Genomic DNA, 18,730 nt, shown 5'->3' with positions numbered 1-18,730 from the left:
GCACAAGCAACAGGGGCAAGGGGTGCAGCTCAGGAAAGAGCAGCCTCTCCTTAGCGACCGGGGCCCTCTCTGCCGCTGCCGTGGGACAGGAGCGGGGACAGCGGGTCTGCGGGGACAGGTGGGCCTGGGGATGTGGGGTGGGGCAGGGCTCCCAGGCAGAAGGCCACCTGGCAGCGGCTGGAGCAGGGCTGCACCTGACACCCCAAGATGAGACGCACATCTGGGGCCCAGGCGGCCTTTCCCTACACCTGTCCCCAGGCTGCGAGGGCCAGTGCACACTGTGGCCTAGAGGGGAGGAGGGCCTCGAGGATGAGGGCTGAAGGGGGGCGCACAGGAAGGGGCGGGGGGTCTTCAGCTCCGAGGGAACCGCTTGTTAGCCTCCTCCGGGGCACTTTGGCGGGGGGGAGGGGACAATGTTAGAGGAGTGGCCTGCTGAAATATTTGTTTCCGATGCTGAGTCTGAAGGGCACCCAGCCCTACCCTGCAGGCAGCACCCTGGGGGGAGGGGGAGGTGTGTGAGGGGACTGAGCCGGGCAGACCCCGAGGGACAATCCAAGGGACAAGGAAATGCCACCACTTCGTTCTTCCTCACCTCTAAACCCCATCCCAGGGGCTCCACTCCTCTCCGAGTCCGCTGTCCGGGCCGGCCTGGGGGCGGGGCTGCTGGCAGCCTCGGGACCCCGGCCAGTGGGGGAATGGGGGCTTGGGGCCGGGGACCGGGCTCTGGCTCCAGGCGGCCCGCTTCCCAGAGAGGCTGAAAGGGAGGTGCCAGCTCAAAGACGGCCAGCCCTGCGTGTCAGCGGCACCTGGGCTGCGGGGGGTGCGGGGGGGCAGGCGTGTGTGTTAGGGGCAGAGGGCAGCCCCGCAGGTGGGGAGGATTGGGCACAGGGTCAGATTCTCGATTTTTCCAGGCCTAAGGGGAGGCCACCTTCAACTGCGTGGGCACCAGATTGGCTGGGGGTGTGGGGAGGGCGGGGAGACAGTGCTCAGCCCCTCTTAAACCAAAGAGGGCCTCCTGGCAGAAGGGGCAGGAACCTCACCTTAGCCCAATCCCCCCTGAGTCAAGCTCTTCAGTCAGTATCTGTCCAGGGAATCCGGAGACCAAGAGACCCAAGAAAAGGAGGCGTCACTGCGTGGGGCGAAGGACACGGGTGCGAGAGGCCTGTCCCTCCCCAGACCTGAAAGCCCGGGGGGGGGGTCACAGCATTCGGGGGTGCCCAGGAGGAAAGGAAGGCCATCAGCCCCGCCTGCCTGCGGCAGGCCTGGCACAGGGCCCGGTCCTTCCTGTCTTCCAGGAGCCAGAGGGAAACCAAGGCCCCGGGGCCTCCCCGGCCCAGCGAGTGGCTAGACCTTCTTGGGTTTTCGGCCGACTTGGTAATAGTAGTAAACGCTGATGACGACGAAAAGGAGGCGGCTGGCCAAGAGCAGCAGAATCCCCAGGGACACGAGGCCCGTCTCGGCGAGTGTGGCCGTGATGACTGCGGGACAAAGACCGGGAAGGGACAGGTGTCAGAGGAGGGTTGTGCCTCACTCTCCACACAGGCCGACACACGGACGGGTGCCCGGGGCAGCTCCGCCAGTTAAGCGTCTGACTCTTGGTTTCAGCTCAGGTCGTGATCTCACTGTTCGTGAGTTCGAGCCCCGCATCGGGCTCTGCACTGACAGTGCGGAGCCTCCTTGGGATTCTCCATCTCTCCCTCTCTCTCCGCCCCTCCCGCACTCTCTCTCTCTTTCTCCCTCAAAATACATACATAAATTTAAAAAAAAAAGGGATGACGTGCTGAGCTGGGAGATCATGGACATGTTTGTGGTGACGTCCCCCCACATGGCAGGTACCGGGGACAAGGGCGAGCATGTGTGCTGTCACCCCCGCGCTGGGGGCACACGTGAACGATGGGTACAGGAGGCTGCAGGTGCACACATACGTGTGGGTCTGCGTGCACCGTATTCAAGAGGAGACAGGTGTGTGGGGGTGTGATGAGCACAGGTGCGCAGACATACAGGTAGACAGGGCCACGTGAGGGCCTCCCCCTCAGACGGATTTTCACCACTTCCTGGAGACCAGGCAGCAAGAGCTGGAAAGCCAGGGTCCAAGCAGCCCTGTCCCCACCCCTAGCCTACCTGTCCCCGGGCCACCTCAGGACTCACCCAAGAACTGGACCCCAAAGTAACAGGCTTCGGTGAGCAGGGTCCATCGGATGATAACTTTCTCAGCCGTGTAGAGAGCATTCCACATGATCAGGGAGATGCCTGGGAGGGGGGGACAAAGAGCTGACTGGGGATGGCGTCTTGAACCACCCACCCCCTTGGGGCAGGGGCGCGTTCCTCCTCCTCCGTTTGGCAGAGTTGCCAGGATCCCGGACTTCCACATGCCCCACCCCCACTCCTCAAATTAAAAGCCCCCCCACCTAACCCATCACCCTAGCTCTCCCACCGCATAGGTGATGTGTTTGAAGCCACCCCAATCTCCACCAGCCCCCCCCCCATCCCCACCCCAGTACTGGTGCAGACCCTTGAAGGATGAGTAAAAGTGCAATGAGCATAAGGTTGGGGAAACTGCATGTGCAAAGGCACAGAGGCTTTCTGAAACGGGGGACTGGGCATCGTGAGTTGTGGCTGGAGTCCAGAGCCCACGGTGGGGCGTGGGGGAGGCGGGTCTGGGAAGGCAGGCTGGGTCCACCCCGCAGACCACCGCAAATGCCAGGTGGAGGGGCTGGACCTTTATTCTGAAGGCAAAGGGAGCCATCGAATGTTTTAGAGAAGAGGAGGGACACTACTGTGCTAGGCGTTAAAAGCTGTGATTCAGCTTCCCACTAGGCACTGGGTGTGACAGATTAGACAGGAAACAGAATGGTTCCGATAAGAGGCCCAGGGGTGGGAGGGGTTTTGCAGACACCATGTTGCTCGTGTCTCCTCCTCTAGGCTGTGAGGTCCTGGAGGGCAGAGCCCAAGCCTCATTCATCTCTGTACCGGGATGACCAGGTGTCGGCTACACACAGTAAGCACCCAGTGTTTGCCTTGGTCCTCTGGGTCCATTCCAGCAGTGGCCACTAGATGGCAGCACACACCCAGCCGACACAGACTCCTCAGTGGAAGGGGAGGGAGGGGGGTTGCCGAGAAGGTGAACCCCTGCACAAAGGCTCCCCTGTGCCCTTCTTGGTCCCTGGTGGTCTCCAGCATCTGCCCTAGCAGTACTCACTGAGGAGGGCCCCTCCATAGAGGCGGATGGGGGTCTTGCTGGTCACCTGGGCCCCATCAAAGACCGCATCATAGAGCTGGTCAGGGAAGGCGAGGGCCTGTGGACACGGGTGGGAAGTCCAGGGTGAAGCTGGTGGGGGTCGCTGTTGAAACATCCCCCGGACATGTCCTTCCTTCCCCCCAGAAGCAGGGCTGAGTTTCCTGGGGCAGTCCATTGCCAGAACCTTGACAGTCCCCCAGCCTTCCGTGCCGGGACAGAAGGCTCTGGATTCCCGGGGGACAAGGAGGGACCTAGTGTGCTCCAGAGCAGGCTGGGTACAGGCTGGATGAGTGTCCGGAGCTGGGGCTGTGGAGGGAGCAGGACACAGGCAGCCAGAGCCAGGGCCAAGGGTGGGGGCTCACCATGATGGCAATGCCGGAGAAGAGCACAGCAGAAGCAAACTGCCAGACCCTGGGGACAAATGGAGAGACGGGTCACAGGCAGGCCCCTCGCTGCCATGTCCAGGCCCCAGGGGACCCTCCCCTCTCCAGCCAAGGTGTCCAGGGATGGCTGGAGTCGGGGGGACGGGACGCCACCTCAGGCACGTGGACAGAGGGGCTCAAGCAGCCCTCCCCCACAAGCCCGCCAGTGCCAGAACTCACACGCAAGTGCTCACCTCAGCCCCAGAGGCTCCCGAACGGCAAACTTGATTTCATTGCCCAGGACCTGGCTGATCTGTGGACAGACCGGGGTCAGGGGGCACTCCCGGCCCACCCGCTCCCCTCCCGGAGCCCCCTGGCATCCTGGGGACCCACCTGGGCACTTCTGCTTAGCCAAAAGGTCACCCAGGCTTGGAAGGTCACACTAAGACCATACCCCCAACCCCTGCCTCTTCTTGACACCAGAGTTTACAGGGAGTTGAAAATACACTGGGTAAGAATAAAAGCTCAGGGGTCTGCTAGACACGGGCTCGAAGCCTGGCTCTGACACTTATGGGCACGGCCTTGGGCAAGTCCTGGACCACTCTGAGCCTCAGTGTCCTTATCTATAAAATGTATCAGTAAGTATCTCCCAGGACTTAACGGGCTTAAACAATACTTGTAAAGCAACTGTTGTGGTAACGGGCACATAATAAGCACGAAATTCATTCTAACGATCTGTCTTCGTTTTTGTTATTATTCCCCTGACATCTCCATTAAGTTCCTAGAAAAAAAAAATGAGCCAAGTCCTGGGGCTCCTGCAGCAACACAGGCCAAGCTGCTCTTCTCCCAGACGCCAGGCAGGCAGAACCTGCCTCCCAGCTGGGGGTCGAGGTGGACCCCTGGGCGCGGCCAGTGGAAGGCCCCGGGCCCACCTTGGAGCGATGCACCTCCCCGTCGTCATCCTCCCCGCCCACGCCAAGGATCTTGCGGGTCTTCAGGCGGCTCACGAGGTCCGTCTGGCTGTGCTTCTTCATGAGAGGTGGGGGCTGCTTGGCCGCCATCCTGTCCTGGAGCCAAGGGGAGACCCCAGCCTCAGCCACAGGCCCTGCCCAGCTTCCAGACGTCAGGGGCAACCACACGGGACCTGAGGGCCCGGAGAGGTCACCCTGTCGGCGTGGGGGCAGGTGGAACACCCACAAGAAATCTGAGGGCCCTGGCTTAGCACCTGGCTGTGTGAGGGGTCTCTCCCCCTTCCAGCTTCAGCTTCCTCGTCTATAAAATGGGTGGGGGAGCGTGTTCCTAAAGCCCTTCCAGCTCTGTGAGCCTATAGGGCCTCCAGGGACATGATACACCTCAGGGAACCAGGCCAGATGCCTTTCAGTCGGCCCTGGAGGAAGGGCGTTCGGGCCCAGATGGAGACCAACGTCCAAAGGTTGGTGGTGGTGGGGGAGGAAGGGGGGACAATCAGGAGTCTGGGCCAGTCTTGCCAAAAGAGGGATGATCTGGCTGAGAGATGGGGTCCAGGTCCCCCACCGAACTTTTGCCCTGACCATCCCTCTGCCCAGCAAGATTCCCTTCCTGTCTCCGGGACAACCTCCCTCAAACTGGGTTGGAAGAGGGGAGCAGGGTGACCCCAGGACCCATCGGAGCCAGGGGAAGGACGGCCAGGACAGCTGGCAGAAGGCCGGTGCCCCTCCCTGCTGGGGGCACCCCCTGCCAGCCTCGTCCCCTCCCCGGGTCTGCTCATGATCCTCCACAGGCCCCACCCCCACCCAGGCCCAGGTCCTGAGCACCTACTGTGTGCCTGGCACGGGTCTGGGAGACACAGAGATGAGCTGACTGCTGGTCCTTCCCTTCAATCAGCACAACACCTATGCAAAGGAGATAAAAGTGTAGACACCGGTGAGGCAAAGGCTTCCAAAGGCTGGCACTGGGCTGGGAACAGCCAGCGTGTCACGGCAACTATTTACACCCATTCTACAGATGAGGAAATCAAGTCCAACAGAGTTGAGTCACTCCATTAGCCCCCACCCCGCTGCGTGGCGTGTTCCAGCATCTCAGTCCAGCCCCACTACCCTCTGGCAAGGCCGGAGAACTACCTTCATTCACAGACATTGCCTATCCCCCCTGCTGGGCTTGCTGGACCTTGCCCACGGGGCCTCAGACCTGGGTCCCAGCCCGGCTGGCTGCCAGCTTGGGGGTGTGACGCCTGCCAAGTCTCGCCCTCCAAGCCCCGGTCAGGGCAGCCAGAGGCAGAGATGCCCTGGAGTCACCTCTGGTTTTCCAGCCTCCCAGCATCTTACAAGAAAATAAAGCACCCCGACAAATCGACATCAGAACAGAGAATGCAACTGTGGGCGTGTGGGTGGTGCGGCTTTAGACTGGGGTACAGCAGGGAAGTAGCTAAGCAGCCTCAAGTTTGGAATTAACCATGCCAGTTGGTATTGACGGTCTCCAGTGAGTGATGTTCAAGGCCAAGGGCCCGCCCAACCCCCCAGCCTTTGTAGCTGCACCGTCCCCTCCCCACACACTCACCCTGACGTAGGGGAGGTATGCGGAGGTGGCCAGGAAGGCCACCTTGGGGGGAGGTGGCCAGCCCCACGGAGAAGGCAGGGTTCAAGCACACTATTCCTCAGGGCGCGGCGCTGTCCCCACACCTCAGCACCGGCCGCCACTCCTCATGACTCCAGAGACCACAGTCAGTGGGTGTCCCTCCCACTCCCAGGCGGACCCACTCGAGAGAGCCTGCAAGAGGCAGCCAGCCACTGCTGGTGGCAGCTGGGGCTCGCCCCCCCCTCACCGGTCCTCAGCAAAGGAAACACCGGGTGGCCCGGCCCTCACCCCTCCTTCCTCTTCCGGCCTCCCCTCTAGCCTTTCTTTCTTTAATTTACATACTGCAGAACTGACTTTTTTGTTTGTTTGCAGTCCCACACATTTCGGGACACTGTAGATTCGTGTAACTACCACCTGCAAATCAGGACACCTGCTCCGGGTACAGCGTCCCCTCAACCCCGAGCCCCAGGCCACCACCCATCTGTTGGCCGGCACCCTGGCTTTGTCTGTCTTTTTCCCACGATGCTACGTAAATAGAATCATATGGACGAGAACCGTGAGAGACCGGCTGCTTCACTCAGTGCCGTGAACGGCCTGCCTCTCAGAGTCATCGGGCTGCTGGCCCTTCAGCTGCCTGTCCCTCTCTGTGGCCCAGTAACACTCCACGGGACAGACGGACAGTGCATCGAGCCAGTCACTCGCTGGAGGACCGCGGGGCCATTTGCAGAGTCTGACGGTTACCAACAGATCTCAGCCCATGGCATAAGGCTGGCACTCAGACCAAGCCCACCAGGCCAGGGCTGTGTCAGCGACCCCAGCTCAGGCCATCAGCTGCCCTCCTCCGCCCGGTGACCCCTCGCCACCAACACGTACACAGCACTTCCCTCTGCGCTCCAGGCCTGAACCCATGGAGCAGAGGCTGTGGGGTGTGGCCGTGCCAGCCCGCAGGGACTGGGTACAGAAAGGGGACTCCGGGGTCCTGGGCTCCGTTGGACATCAGCACCGCTCTTGGGTGGGACAGGCTTTATCCACAGGCACCATCATCGGGTACCTGGGCTGGTGGGCCCCGCTGTGGCCTCCCCAGGAGCCCAGCCCCCCAGCAAGGAGCTCACCACCAGCAACAGGCCCAAGGGCCTCCCGGGAGAGGGAAATCTCCAGAGAGGGGGATCCCTTGCACCCGCCTCTGCACAGCTAACCCCTCTGAGCACTGAGTTCTGTCCCTTCTTCACCCACAGCACAGGGCCCTGCCCGGGGAGGGCCGGGGGACAGCTGCCTCACTCCCATAGACCCACCGCCCCTCCATATGCCCTGCGGCCAAGGCAAACCACTCCTTCCTATGCCGCCCCCCCTCAGATCTGCCCTTGAACTTGCCTCCCTTCCCACTCCAGGTGTTTTCAGCCTGGCCTCATTTTTTTTTTTAATGTTTATTTCTTTTGAGAGAGAGAGAGAGAGGCAGGGTGAGAGGGAGAGAGAGAAAATCCCAAGCAGGCTCCGTGCTATCAGCACGGTGCCCGACACAGGGATCGATCCCACAAACCAGGAGATCATGACCTGGGCCACAATCAACAGTCAGAGGCTTAACCGACCGAGCCCCCCAGGCAGCCCCAGCCTGGTCTCATTTCAACCTAAGTGAGGACAGAGGGCACCTTCCTTTGCTCCACTCCCTGCACCACGGCTGACCCAGATGTGCGTTCGAATCCGGATTCTGCCCCCTTACCTGCTGTAGGGCTTTGGGCAGCTCGCTGGCCTCAGTTTCTGCCCCCAGGAAATGGGGGTAATGAGAACATTCTCACTGTGCAGTGCTGGAGGGTAAGGGAGCGGCACGGGCGGGGCCTGGGGCAAAGTGCCCTGCCCCCCACGCTCCCACTTCCCTTTCTTCCTTGGCCATTCAGCCGTGCACAATGGAAAAAGCCTGCCCATAGGGCGGGAGCTTCCTTTCTAGAGCAGCTGCCTTCGGAAAGGCCCCAGGGCTTCCCCCAGGTGAGGCCAGGCTGCGGGGGAGGCCGAGGGAAGGGGCGCATGGAGGAGGACCAGCCAGCAAGGAACAGGCCAGCACCCTCTGGACCCCACCCCTGGCTGGCCTCTCTGGCTTCAGTTCCCAATAAAGCCAGAACGACAGCCCCCAGGAGGGTCCTCCCTGCCCTCTGATCTGGCCCCTCGACACTCCTGGTTCTTTTGAGCTGCATGGCCCCTCCTCCAGGCAGCCTTCCCAGGACACAGCCCCTCCCTCCTTCCCCCGGACTCCCATGGGTCCCAGTGTGGGCGACCACTGGCCACTTGTAGCCCAGACGCCTAGTCACATGGTGGGCACTTGGGGTCCCGGAGACCCAGGGCTCCGAAGGCAGGGCTGTTATGTGGTTCAAGAATCTCCCCACTGGGCCTCGGCCCGAGGTAGGCGCTGGGCCAGCACGGGCGAGTGACAGTGGGGACAGGGCAGGCATGCCTCTCGAACCGCCCAGAGCACCCAAGATCACACTCAGTTAGATGTGGCAGGGCCCGAGGGAGGCTGTGTTCCCAACACACAGCGGACAGGTCAGAAAGCTGAGGTCCAGAGAGGGCAGGGTCTGCCTCGGGCCACACAGGAGCTGCTCGCAGACCACAGGAAAGGGGCTCCACCGTCAGGCAGGCCTGGGTTCGTATCTGACTGGCTGGTGGCCTCGGACAAGCGGGTCCAGGGTGCTGAGGACACAGGAGAGTGGGTACAAATGTCTTGGCGAAGGGCCTGGCACGGAGTGGGGGGGGCCAGGAAATGGCGAGGGCCAGGACAGGGGGGAAGCAGCCATCACTGGAAGGCTGGCGCACGGCAGGAGTTCTGTAGGTCTTCCTGGCTGAGACTGGGGCCCTTCCAGCATGTGCGGTGCTCAGCGAGTATTTGTGACCACGTGGGGAAGGGTTGAGAGCCCCCACTGCTGGCCGAGGTTGACTTCCTGCCACCCCCCCCACCCCCCCACCCCCCGCCCATCCAGTGCAGAGACGCCTTGGGGCCAGAGGAGCGCCCCTGACAGCTCCCGGTGGCAGTAAGAGAGGTCATGATGACACAGAGGCCAGGAAGGGACAGGCTTGTCAGGGGAGAAGGGGGCGGGGGAGCGGGTATACACTTAACCATCAGGCAAACTTGGGCTAAAGCCTCCACTCTTTCTCTAACTCGTCTGTGACCTCAGGAAAGTTCCCTGACCGCTCTGAGCTTCCATCTCGTCCCTGGTGAAAACAGGCAACCACTTTTTAGCTCCCAGGGCGCGATGAGACACTGAGGGAGGCGGTGGGGGCTGGGCACGGGCTGTGTGCTCCGTACAGGACAGCAGTTAACGACACTGCCCACGGGGCGGCAGGTCAGGTGGGGCCGGGGCCTCACTCCCCTGCTGGTCCTAAAGGACCTCTCCCCACCCCGCTATGGCTGCCTGGTTTCCATAGAAACGGCCAGGCTGCAGAGCTGTCTCTGGCACAGAGACTGCACCCATGAGGGCTGGGTTAGAAGCCTGACCAGCAGAGGGACAGGAGAGGAGAGGAAGGGGGCCTGGGGCCCAGAACACCCACCAGCTGCTGAGCCCCCCAGGGATCTGGCGGGGAATCCCTGTGGCTGAGCATCAGAGCCAAGAACTACTCACTTTTCGAACAAGATCCTCTGCTGGAGGGACGGTACACCTGTCCCTCCCCATCTGGTAGGAAATGCCCCCAAGTGCATCCGCCCCAGGGGTGGGGGCAGGGACGGGTGAGTACTTCCAGACCGGGAATTGTCCGCAGCCCCCATGACAGCCTTAGGAGAAGGGCTGTATGGTCACCCCCATTCTACAGATGAGGAAACTAAGGCCCACGTGACTTATTCAAGCTTCTCAGCGTACGTGGCAGGGCTGAAATGTGAACCAAGGTATGGCTCTTCAGATAGACATCCTGAGAGGAGGCGGGGGTGGGGGGGGAGTGGGCGCAGGGGTAGTGGTGATGTCTGGTGAACCTGACCTCTACGAAGAACTAATCTTTCCTTCCTGGGGTCCAGCCTCCCTCAGGCAAAGGCCCTGTGGCTCCACGGGACCGGGAAAGGGTGGCGGGGAGGCCCAGTGTTCTGTTACCACACTGGTGGAAAATAGCTGGGACAGGGTCTGGGACAGGGCAGTGCCAGGGGAGGGGACAGTGAGGCACAGAGCCTCCGGGTCCTGCTCAGAGAGAAGTGGAGGTGAAGGCAGAGCCCAAGCAAGGAGGCCACGGAGGCTAGGCCCTCCATTATTCACCCCATCGCCCCGTCCTGGGGCAGCCCATCGCCCCTCGGCCAAGATGGGGTCTAAAGATCCCAGACGCCCCCAGCCTGGGCCCGCAGGCAGAGTGAATCTCACATCTTCAGGACTGTCGGGGAGAGGGCTGTGGCCGAAGGACGACTCATGTTCATTACCAGCCCCAGGCCTTGGAGCGGATTAACCATCCTGCACGGTGAGTGGGGGTCATAAAGCCCGATGCACTAGGTTGTCGGCAAAGCTACAGCAAAGCGAAGCAGTCACGGGACACCAAGGGGGCTGGACTGATGCAGCTACTCACTGATGTCACCCCCAGGGCTCCCAAGGGGCAGGTTCGGTCCTGCGGGCCCCGGTGTGGCCCACCCCTCTAGAGTGTAGTTATTCTAAGGCCCCAGCCCTCCCGAGCCTGCCACACTGGCGAGTGGATGGGGAGCCAGCCAGGCGCAGGGCTGTATCATCTCTTCGAGAGTCCCGCGTCACCTCCGGGCTCAGCGCCAATGCAAGGGGCAGGGTGACAGGTAGAACTAGCAGAGGAGGGGACAGAGCGCGATGCACATCCCGCCGGGGCGACAGCCCAGCTCCTGAGTCAAGAAAGGGATTCCACATCCCGTTTCCAGGAACCTCCAGGAACGTGGGAGCTGGCAGCCAAGCCCTGAGTCACTGCGGGGAGACAGGACAGCTGAGGTCACCGGAGAGTCAGCCACCGCGGGAAAGCCAGGGCCCTCTTGGGAGGTTCAGTGTCTTCGTTTTAGAAAATTAAAGAACCGGGAGTGTGGCCGCACCCCCCGCCCCCAAGGCTGCGAGAGCCGGGATCCGGCTTCTAAATCCACACGCCAGCAGCACACCAAGCCCCAGCTGCCCGGTGGCCTCCGGGGACACGCATGTTTTATCTACGAGTTCTCTCTGTTTTGAAGGTGCCTGATTTCCAGAACAGCAGAGGGAAGCCCGAACTTGCATCATAAACAAATATCTCCAAATCTTCAGGGACAAAAAAGTAAAACAAAATAAACTTTCCCTGCGGTGTTGGAAAGGGTGGGAGAGCCGGGGACGAGGATGGGCATCGCTGCGCCTCACCCCTGGCTCTGAGACCGCTGCTGTGTGCAAGGGGGACTCAGCCCCTGACCGCCATCCATCGTCACTCGCAGGTGGCCGACAGGGTCTTCCCCGTCCCCGACCGTCATCACTCACAAAGGGCAGAGCGCGTGGGGAATTTCTGTCCTTTTCAAGCCGGGAATGGGCCTGCCTCCCGACAGCCTGGTGGCCGCGTCAGGGCCCTCGAAGGCAAGTCCGGGTCCCATGGGGCCATGATCATGGGGACAGCCTGGCTTCCGGTTGTGACGTGGCCAGAGTCTTGTGAGGGGGCAGTGGACAGATGTCAATCCCCCTACCGCTCCCCCCACCCCCAACCAGGAGGGCAAAAGGAGCTTCCTTGCAAGGATAACAACTTCTCTGGCAGCAATAGGTGATCTGCCCTCCGGGTGGGTTGGGGAAGGCAGCAGAGGGTCCCTGTACTCTTCCCAGGACGCTGAGGGGCCAGCCGGGACTGACCTTCTCCCCCTGCGTTCGGGGCTCTGGCTTAGTGATCAAAGGAATAGGTTAAGACTCCAAAGGCTCGTGTACCTGCATGGCCTTGGGCCAGTGACACCACCTATCCAGGCCTCTGTTTCCTCATCTGTTAAATGGGTGCAATAATGCCACTACCATCCACTGATGAGGAGATGCACAAAAACACCTAGAACAGTACCTGTTTCACAGTGAAAGCTCAGTGACAACGTTGCTGCTGTTATTCTCAGGCTAAGAGACTCCGCTTCTTTGCCTCAGTTTCTCCCTTCATCATACCAGCTTCAGAACGGTCCCCTTCAAGGGGCTACATGTGGATACAGGATGCGGTGTTTACCGGGGATGGCCAAAGAAGGAAATGGGAAGAGAACTGGGTCTCGCAGGTCCGGAGGAAGATGATGCTGGGAGGCACTCACGACAGCCGGGCAGGGAGAACGTGGGGAGGGGGTTGGCAACGATTGCCGGGGTATGGGACCCCAAGAAGTACTAAGCCCGGGGGGGGGGCTCCCCTCCACGTTTCCAGCTCTTGGCCAGGCCTGGCTCTGGCAGGGCCACAAGCCAATGTGGCCAAAGAGTAGCTGAGCTGAGGGGTGACATGAAAATGTTACAGGCCAGGAGTGAGCACATAACGCACCCGGCCCTGTTGCCACCGCTTCATGTCCTGGGGTAACTTACATGCTCCCTCCGAGCATCACTTCCCTCCTCTGTGAAACAGACAGGCTTCATTCCTTTCCAGCCAACCTTGCCTCCCATCTCTTCCCCACCCCCTCACTCCACCCTAGCCACCCTGGCTCCTTACTGGCTCTCAGGCACATTCCAGCCTCAGGGCCTTTGCACAGGCTGATCTGAGCAGGCTCTTGATCTCCCCCAAGCTATTCCCACAGTTCGGTTTTTCGAAGCCTTGGCACACAAGTCACCTCCTCCGGGAGGCCTCCTTGACCACCCCTGGCCTCAACAGCCCCTGACACTCAACTTTTCCCCCTTCATAAGCTATATAATTTATTTTATTATTTGTCCCTCTACCCTTTTAAGTGTCAGCGCCGTGAGGGAGAAAATCTTCATTTTGTTCTCAGCTATCTCTCAGTGCCTGGAACTGTGTCTGCACTTGGCTCACTAAATCGCCGTTGGTGTAGGGCCCACCAACAATTTGTTCAATAAGTGAAAAGTAAAGAAGAGACTAGAACTGTGTACACCAGGGGTCACTGCTAATTTCATTGCCAGGCACGCCTGTGAGGGGCAGGCCTTTCTCCAGAGGGGCTGGAGGGTTATGCTAAGATGAGTACAGAGTTGGAAAAGTTACTGCACTTTGGGCCTCACTCAGCCCTCCCTCCAAATCTGGAAGGACTGATAAAACCTACAGAATGTGGGCCAAAAACTGAAGCCAGGGCAGCTGGTTCCTGGGTACAGTAGCCAGAGGGGACCTCAGGGACTAGAGAGCCCATTTTATAGATGGGATAACAGAGACCTGGAGAATACACAGTGCCTTTTTTCCTAACAACCCAACAAGAAACACCTTTCCTCCTCCTGGGCTTAGTGTGAGGCTTCCGCTAGGGAATGCAGCGTCCGCTCCTGGCCCCCGTGGTCCCGCCCCCAACTCAGCCCACTCCGTGTCCCTGCGCTCGAAGAGAGGGTCTGCACAGGCCTGTGGCCTTCTCCACTCAGGCCACCACACGTGTAAGTTCAAGAGGCCGCACAGCCGGGGTGGGCATCCCTGCGGCCAAGATGCGCTCTCCCCGCGGGACTCCCCCACCAGGAAAAGTTTGTCTGAAGGAAATCAACCAGGACGCGCGGGGCAGTGGTGGGACGCCAAGTCGGCCTCGGCCATCAGCGCGGGGCTTTGGAGGAGCCGCGGCGTTCCGGCCTCAGCCCTGCTCCTGCCCCCGCCCACCCAGCTCCTGCGGAGAAACTCGCCCCCACCGCCCCCTCCCCGGGGCCGCGAGGGGGCGGCGGGAGCCCGGGACTGGGTGGGGGCGGGGAGTGCGGGGCGAGGAGACGCAAAGCCAGCGCCGGAGACTGCGGGGCGCGCCGGGGATGCGCGCGGGGTTCCGGCGGTTCCTCAGCAGACCCCCGCCCTGGGTGGGTGTGAGTATTGTGTCCACGTCAGGGAGCCCCAGCCCACGCAGAGTCAGGCCAATGGCCCCACACTGCCCCCTTCCTGCTGAGCGCGCGACTTAGGGGAGGCTGGGGGGCGTCGTCTCCACCTGCGCTTTCCCGACCCTCCCACCCAACAACTGGGGCTTAGGCGCGGCTTGGGTTTCCGCCTCCTCCTCCTTCACCCCCCACCCCCCACCCCTACCTACCTCCCCGGCCCGGAGACGGGGGTCTCTCCCAGTCTGGCTCCTTCCTCCTCCAACGTGTCCTTTATCTTCTAGCTCCAGACGCTCACCCACTTTCTGAGACCCGGGCCTGAGAGCTGGGGACCCCAGGCGGGGAGCTCCGGGCTGCTGGGCGCCCCCACGGCCGGCCGAGCCAGTAGGTCCGGCCAGCGGGAACTCCGCCACCGCGATCAGCGGCCCTGCGGGGGCGAAGGCAGAAGGAGGGGCACTCGCAAGTTTGTGCCGCGCACTCCTCGGACCAGGGAACAATGGCGATGGGGGGGAGGGGACAGAGAACCGAGCGCGGGGACAACAGTCAGACCCCAGGGAGACAGAAACTGCTGTTCGCTCTTTCTCTCTTGCTCCAAAGCACAGTGGGGAGGTAAGGGCGACATAAACAGTCCAACAGAGCAGAGACATCGGAGCGAGAAAGCCAGGGGGGAGAGGGAAACCGAGGCACAGGGAAGGGCGGCGAGTGAAGAGCGCCAAGGGAAGGAACCGAAGGAGCTGGGGGACTGCGCCTTGAGGGGGTCCGGGAGGGGACCCCTGGAGTCCCGGCAGAACCTGCCCGGGGCCAAAGGGTCCTGGGACGTCCAGGTCGCGCGCCCGGGGTCCCCACGACCCTGCGGCCGCAGACGCCCCGCTGGGCTGGGCTGCGCTGCGCAGGCACCGGCCGGCGGCGGGAGGGGAGCGTGCGGGGCTCGGAGGCGGCGGCGGGGAACAGAACTTACGTTCCTAGCGCATGCTGGCGCCGGCGCTGCGCGGGGCTGGCGAGCCGGGGGACGCTCGGGCCCTCGGGAGCCTCACATCGCGCCGCCCGCGCGGGGCAGGGCAGGGCAGGGCAGGGCCGGCCGGGACTGCGCACGGCGTCCTGCGCCGCCGGGGTTTACCCGAGTCTGGCGGCCCGCGCTGGTCCCTCCTCTCGGTCCCGCGCGCAAGCCAATGGCGCGCCGTCCCCTCCCACGCGCCGGCTGCCTCGCCCCCGAGGGTGGCCGCCGGGCGGGAGGGGGAGAGGGGTTGGGGCGACTGGGCTCCGGGGCTCCCCCGCCGAGGCTTTCCCAGGGACTGCCTGTTGGGGGCGCGCTCACGCCCCGGCAGAAGGCGCTGGAGAGTCAAAGCCGAGGGCCCGCGGCGCCCAGGAAGACTTTTTTTTGGCAAGTTCTGAAGACGCGCCCCTTTCGTGAGACTATCGACACCCCCATAGGTTGGCAAACCACGCTGTCTTCAATATCCTTGGGGTATCCCCTGGGGCCTAGGCCAGGGTCTAAAATGGAAGGGACTGCTTTGGCTGGTGGATACCCAAGTGTGGAGGGAATACTAACAATGGTCACCATCTGCTGAGCGCGCGCTCCGTGCCAGGCACCGTGTGCGCGAGGAGTTACAAGCATCAACTCAACCGATTCTCGCAACAGCCTATGAGGGCGGCGTGATGAATCCCATTTTACAGATGAAGGTCCTCGGCTTCTGATTTGGGCTTCCAGCCTAGACCCCTCCCCCTTCTCTCCCTCTCCAAATGACGCCCATCCCATCCACCTTCTTCATCCTAAGACCCGGCCTCGGCGATGTTGCTGTAAACTGCACTGTCAGGGGACTAAGCTCTTATCTGGGGCTCCTGGACACTGGCGGGGGGGACACAGGTGTCGCACATCCTGTGGGGGTGAGGGAGGGTGATGGGGTGGTTTGGGGGTCTCTGGGAGCCTGTCAGCCTTTAGGAATGGAGCTCCAACAAACGACGCCCCCCCCCCATTTCTGGCTCATTTCAAACCCCTGTGACCAGTAACGTGCCTCCCACCCCAAATCTCACCGCCTTGCAGCCTCCTTCTAAGAAAAATGCCTGCATCTCTTCTAATCTGATGGGAGTGGGGGTGGGGACAGAGGCAAGGCTGATGACACATTCCATTTCATGAGATGAGTAAACAGAGCAGACAGAGGTGAGTGGTTGCCCCTGGTCTCTAGCTAGTTGGGCACTTTGACTCCAGGTTCCGAGCTCTTTCAGCACCAGGTCCTGAAGGGTTAATCAAGCAGGCTCTGGGACTAGACTGCCGGTTTGAACCCCGGCTCAGCCATTTGGCAAGTTACTTAACCTCCACGTGGCTTATTTCCTCTGCCTACAAAGTGGGAGTGACCAAGAGTAGGAACTGCCCCGGTAGTGTGGAACAGCAGCAGCGCACACTTATTGAGCACTAACTGTTTGCCAAGCAGACTCCCGCCTGCTCTCCCCACAGCTAGGACTGGGCAGGAGAGGCCGTGCCTTTTACACGAAAGCAAATGGAACAGGGCCTGGTTTATAGAGAGTCTCAGTGACCATGAGCTGTCCTGATTTTACCAAGGCAGCGACTCTGATCCTGAGCTGCCTCTGTGGCCCTCAGTGCCACTGTCCCCACTCCCAGCCCAAACACCCAGCCAGCAACAGCTGATAATGAATAGATAAGGGAGTGAATGAATGGATAGAACTACAGGTCGGGAGAGCCCCTGAGTGTGCTGGGTGAAGTACAGACCCAAGGTCCACCTGAGTTGAGGCTCAATAGTAATCTTTCCAACAACTGAGCCTCGACTTTCTGCCTTAACAGAGCTGGCTCAAGCTGGGATGAGGAGTTCATTCGTTGCCTCTTCTTCCCAGCATGCAAGGCTCTGGGTTGCTACAGGGAGGGCACCTGCCTTGCTAGGGTGTAGTGTCACCTCTGAGTGTCCTCTCTTGACATGGACACACTTCTAGTGCTGCCCCGGTGTGTGTGTATATATATATATATATATATATATATATGTATGTTTATATATATGTATGTATATATATATGTATATACATATATGTATAGTATATGTATACTGTATATATGTATAGTATATGTATACTGTATATATTATGTAAATAATGTATATACTATGTATATATGTATATGTATACTGTGTATATATGTATATGTATACTGTGTATATATATATATAGTCTATATATATAGTGTATGTATACAGTATATACATATATGTGTATATATATATGTGTATAATATATGTATACTGTATATATTACAGTATATGTATACTTTGTGTATATATATATACATAGTATATGTATATCTATACAGCATATACATATATATGTATATATATGTGTGTATATATTTGGTAACAGGAGGGAGGAGGGATTTGGTAACAATCACCCTAAGATCTCCAACATGTAAGCTGCTGCCTGAGTAGTAGTGAGCACCCTGTCACTAGCAGCATGCAAGCAGAAGCCAGGGAAGAGGTAATGAGGGGTGCTAGAAGAGGGGTTCACACCTTAGGTGGCACAGGACGTGGGTGACCTTCGAGCCCTGGGTGTCTTGATTCCGTCTTCTGTTTCCCAGGCCCATCAGTGGGGAGCCTGGGAGCGCAGGCTGTCCCCCCCCCCCCCCGTCCTCATGATGGAGGCAGTGTTGACTGGGCCCTTCCTGTGTGCCAGGCAAGGTGCTGGGTGCTGGGCTCTGGGGGTGACCAGGACCCAGTCACTGTCCTTGGGGAGCTCACAGCTCTTGGGAGACAGACGCACACGCACAGAGCAATGGAAACAGCTCACAGTAATGGGAAAAGGGCTTGACAGGCAGGTGGAGAAGGAAGACGCACCCGTTACCCCAGGCACCCGAAGTCCCTAAAGCACCCATTAGAAGCTCTTGCCCTCTTCCTTCCTACGGAGTTTTCTAAAGCGATGTGCATCTAGTTCAGGAATGTTCCTTCGACTGGCATTCTGCTCCGAACTTCTCTGTTACCTCATCTTTGCACTGGGCACCAAAAAAATGCACTTTGCGGGGCCGCTGTGAGGTAGAAACGGACATTCATCAAGTGCTCCCCGGATCTAGGCAAGAACAGGTGCTTTGGCGCGCTGACAAGGAGGTGTCGTCTTTATTTACCGTGCAGGAGACGGCGCGTTACCGGAGAGGGCCAGAAAAGGCGGTTAGGGCCCTGGCCCTCCCCCTAACTAGCAGTCTGACCCTCCGCTGTACCTGAGAATTGGAAACACAAAACTACCCGCCTCTGGGAGCTCATCAGTGTCAAGTGAGGGATTAGAGGAGAAAGACTTGCAGACTGGAAATGCTGATTCCTGTTACTATCCTGCTTACTGGGAGTCTCTTTGTTAAACTGTCCCTCAGACCCCAGGAGGGCGGAGCAGGGTGGGCGTGGAGGTGGGGGGTGCAGCCAGCTGGGGGAGGGCCTCTCACTGGAGCCTGGGAGCAGCTGTGGCTCAGGCTATCTGCCCTGGTCACCCTCGGCGGGGGTGACATCATCTTCATGGTGCCTGAGTCCGTGTAGACACCCGCATGAGGACCTGTGCGGATGGGAGGCATGTGGGCAAGTGGGTGCCTGGAGGGTGGCGTGGGCACAGGAAATGCCTGTATCTGTGGCCAGAAATCACTTGTGGATTGTGAATCCCTGGGAGGAGAGCACAGGCAACTGGATTTCAAAGACTCAGCAGAGGGACTAGTGCAGCCCCCCCCCCCCCCC

The 18,730-nt window shown here is 60.2% G+C and overlaps 1 protein-coding gene across 4 annotated transcripts; it reads right to left on the bottom strand.

Moving 5' to 3' along the window:
* Positions 1 to 425: 425 nt before the first annotated feature.
* TP53I11 (tumor protein p53 inducible protein 11) lies at positions 426 to 15,122 on the bottom strand. 4 transcript variants are annotated; one of them, XM_039226920.1, is made up of 9 exons: positions 14,983 to 15,122; positions 14,237 to 14,451; positions 5,398 to 5,471; positions 4,533 to 4,667; positions 3,855 to 3,913; positions 3,601 to 3,649; positions 3,200 to 3,296; positions 2,149 to 2,250; positions 426 to 1,478 (listed from the first exon to the last, which is right to left on the bottom strand). In XM_039226920.1, the coding sequence occupies exons 4-9, from the start codon at positions 4,659 to 4,661 to the stop codon at positions 1,345 to 1,347; spliced, it is 570 nt and encodes a 189-aa protein (XP_039082851.1). In that variant the 5' UTR covers positions 4,662 to 4,667; positions 5,398 to 5,471; positions 14,237 to 14,451; positions 14,983 to 15,122; the 3' UTR covers positions 426 to 1,344. The 4 variants fall into 4 exon arrangements, with proteins under 4 accessions (XP_039082851.1, XP_039082854.1, XP_039082852.1 ...); XM_039226923.1 differs by lacking the exon at positions 4,533 to 4,667; XM_039226921.1 differs by lacking the exon at positions 14,237 to 14,451.
* Positions 15,123 to 18,730: the final 3,608 nt, after the last annotated feature.

This window comes from Hyaena hyaena, unplaced genomic scaffold (genome assembly GCF_003009895.1).
Source record: "Hyaena hyaena isolate Hyena2069 unplaced genomic scaffold, ASM300989v1 scaffold_23, whole genome shotgun sequence".
In the NCBI taxonomy this organism is placed as follows: Eukaryota; Metazoa; Chordata; class Mammalia; order Carnivora; family Hyaenidae; genus Hyaena; species Hyaena hyaena.
This window is presented reverse-complemented; position numbering and strand designations above follow the sequence as displayed.

What these genes read in the sequence shown, in the direction of transcription:
- TP53I11 (XM_039226920.1), bottom strand. Translation starts at nt 4,661, where the DNA reads ATGGCGGCCAAGCAGCCCCCACCTCTCATGAAGAAGCACAGCCAGACG. An exon ending in CTATGGAGGGGCCCTCCTCA is followed by an intron (nt 2,251 to 3,199) that starts GTGAGTACTGCT and finishes CCCCCCTCCCAG; the next exon opens with GCATCTCCCTGATCATGTGG. An exon ending in CTTTGGGGTCCAGTTCTTGG is followed by an intron (nt 1,479 to 2,148) that starts GTGAGTCCTGAG and finishes TTTGTCCCGCAG; the next exon opens with TCATCACGGCCACACTCGCC.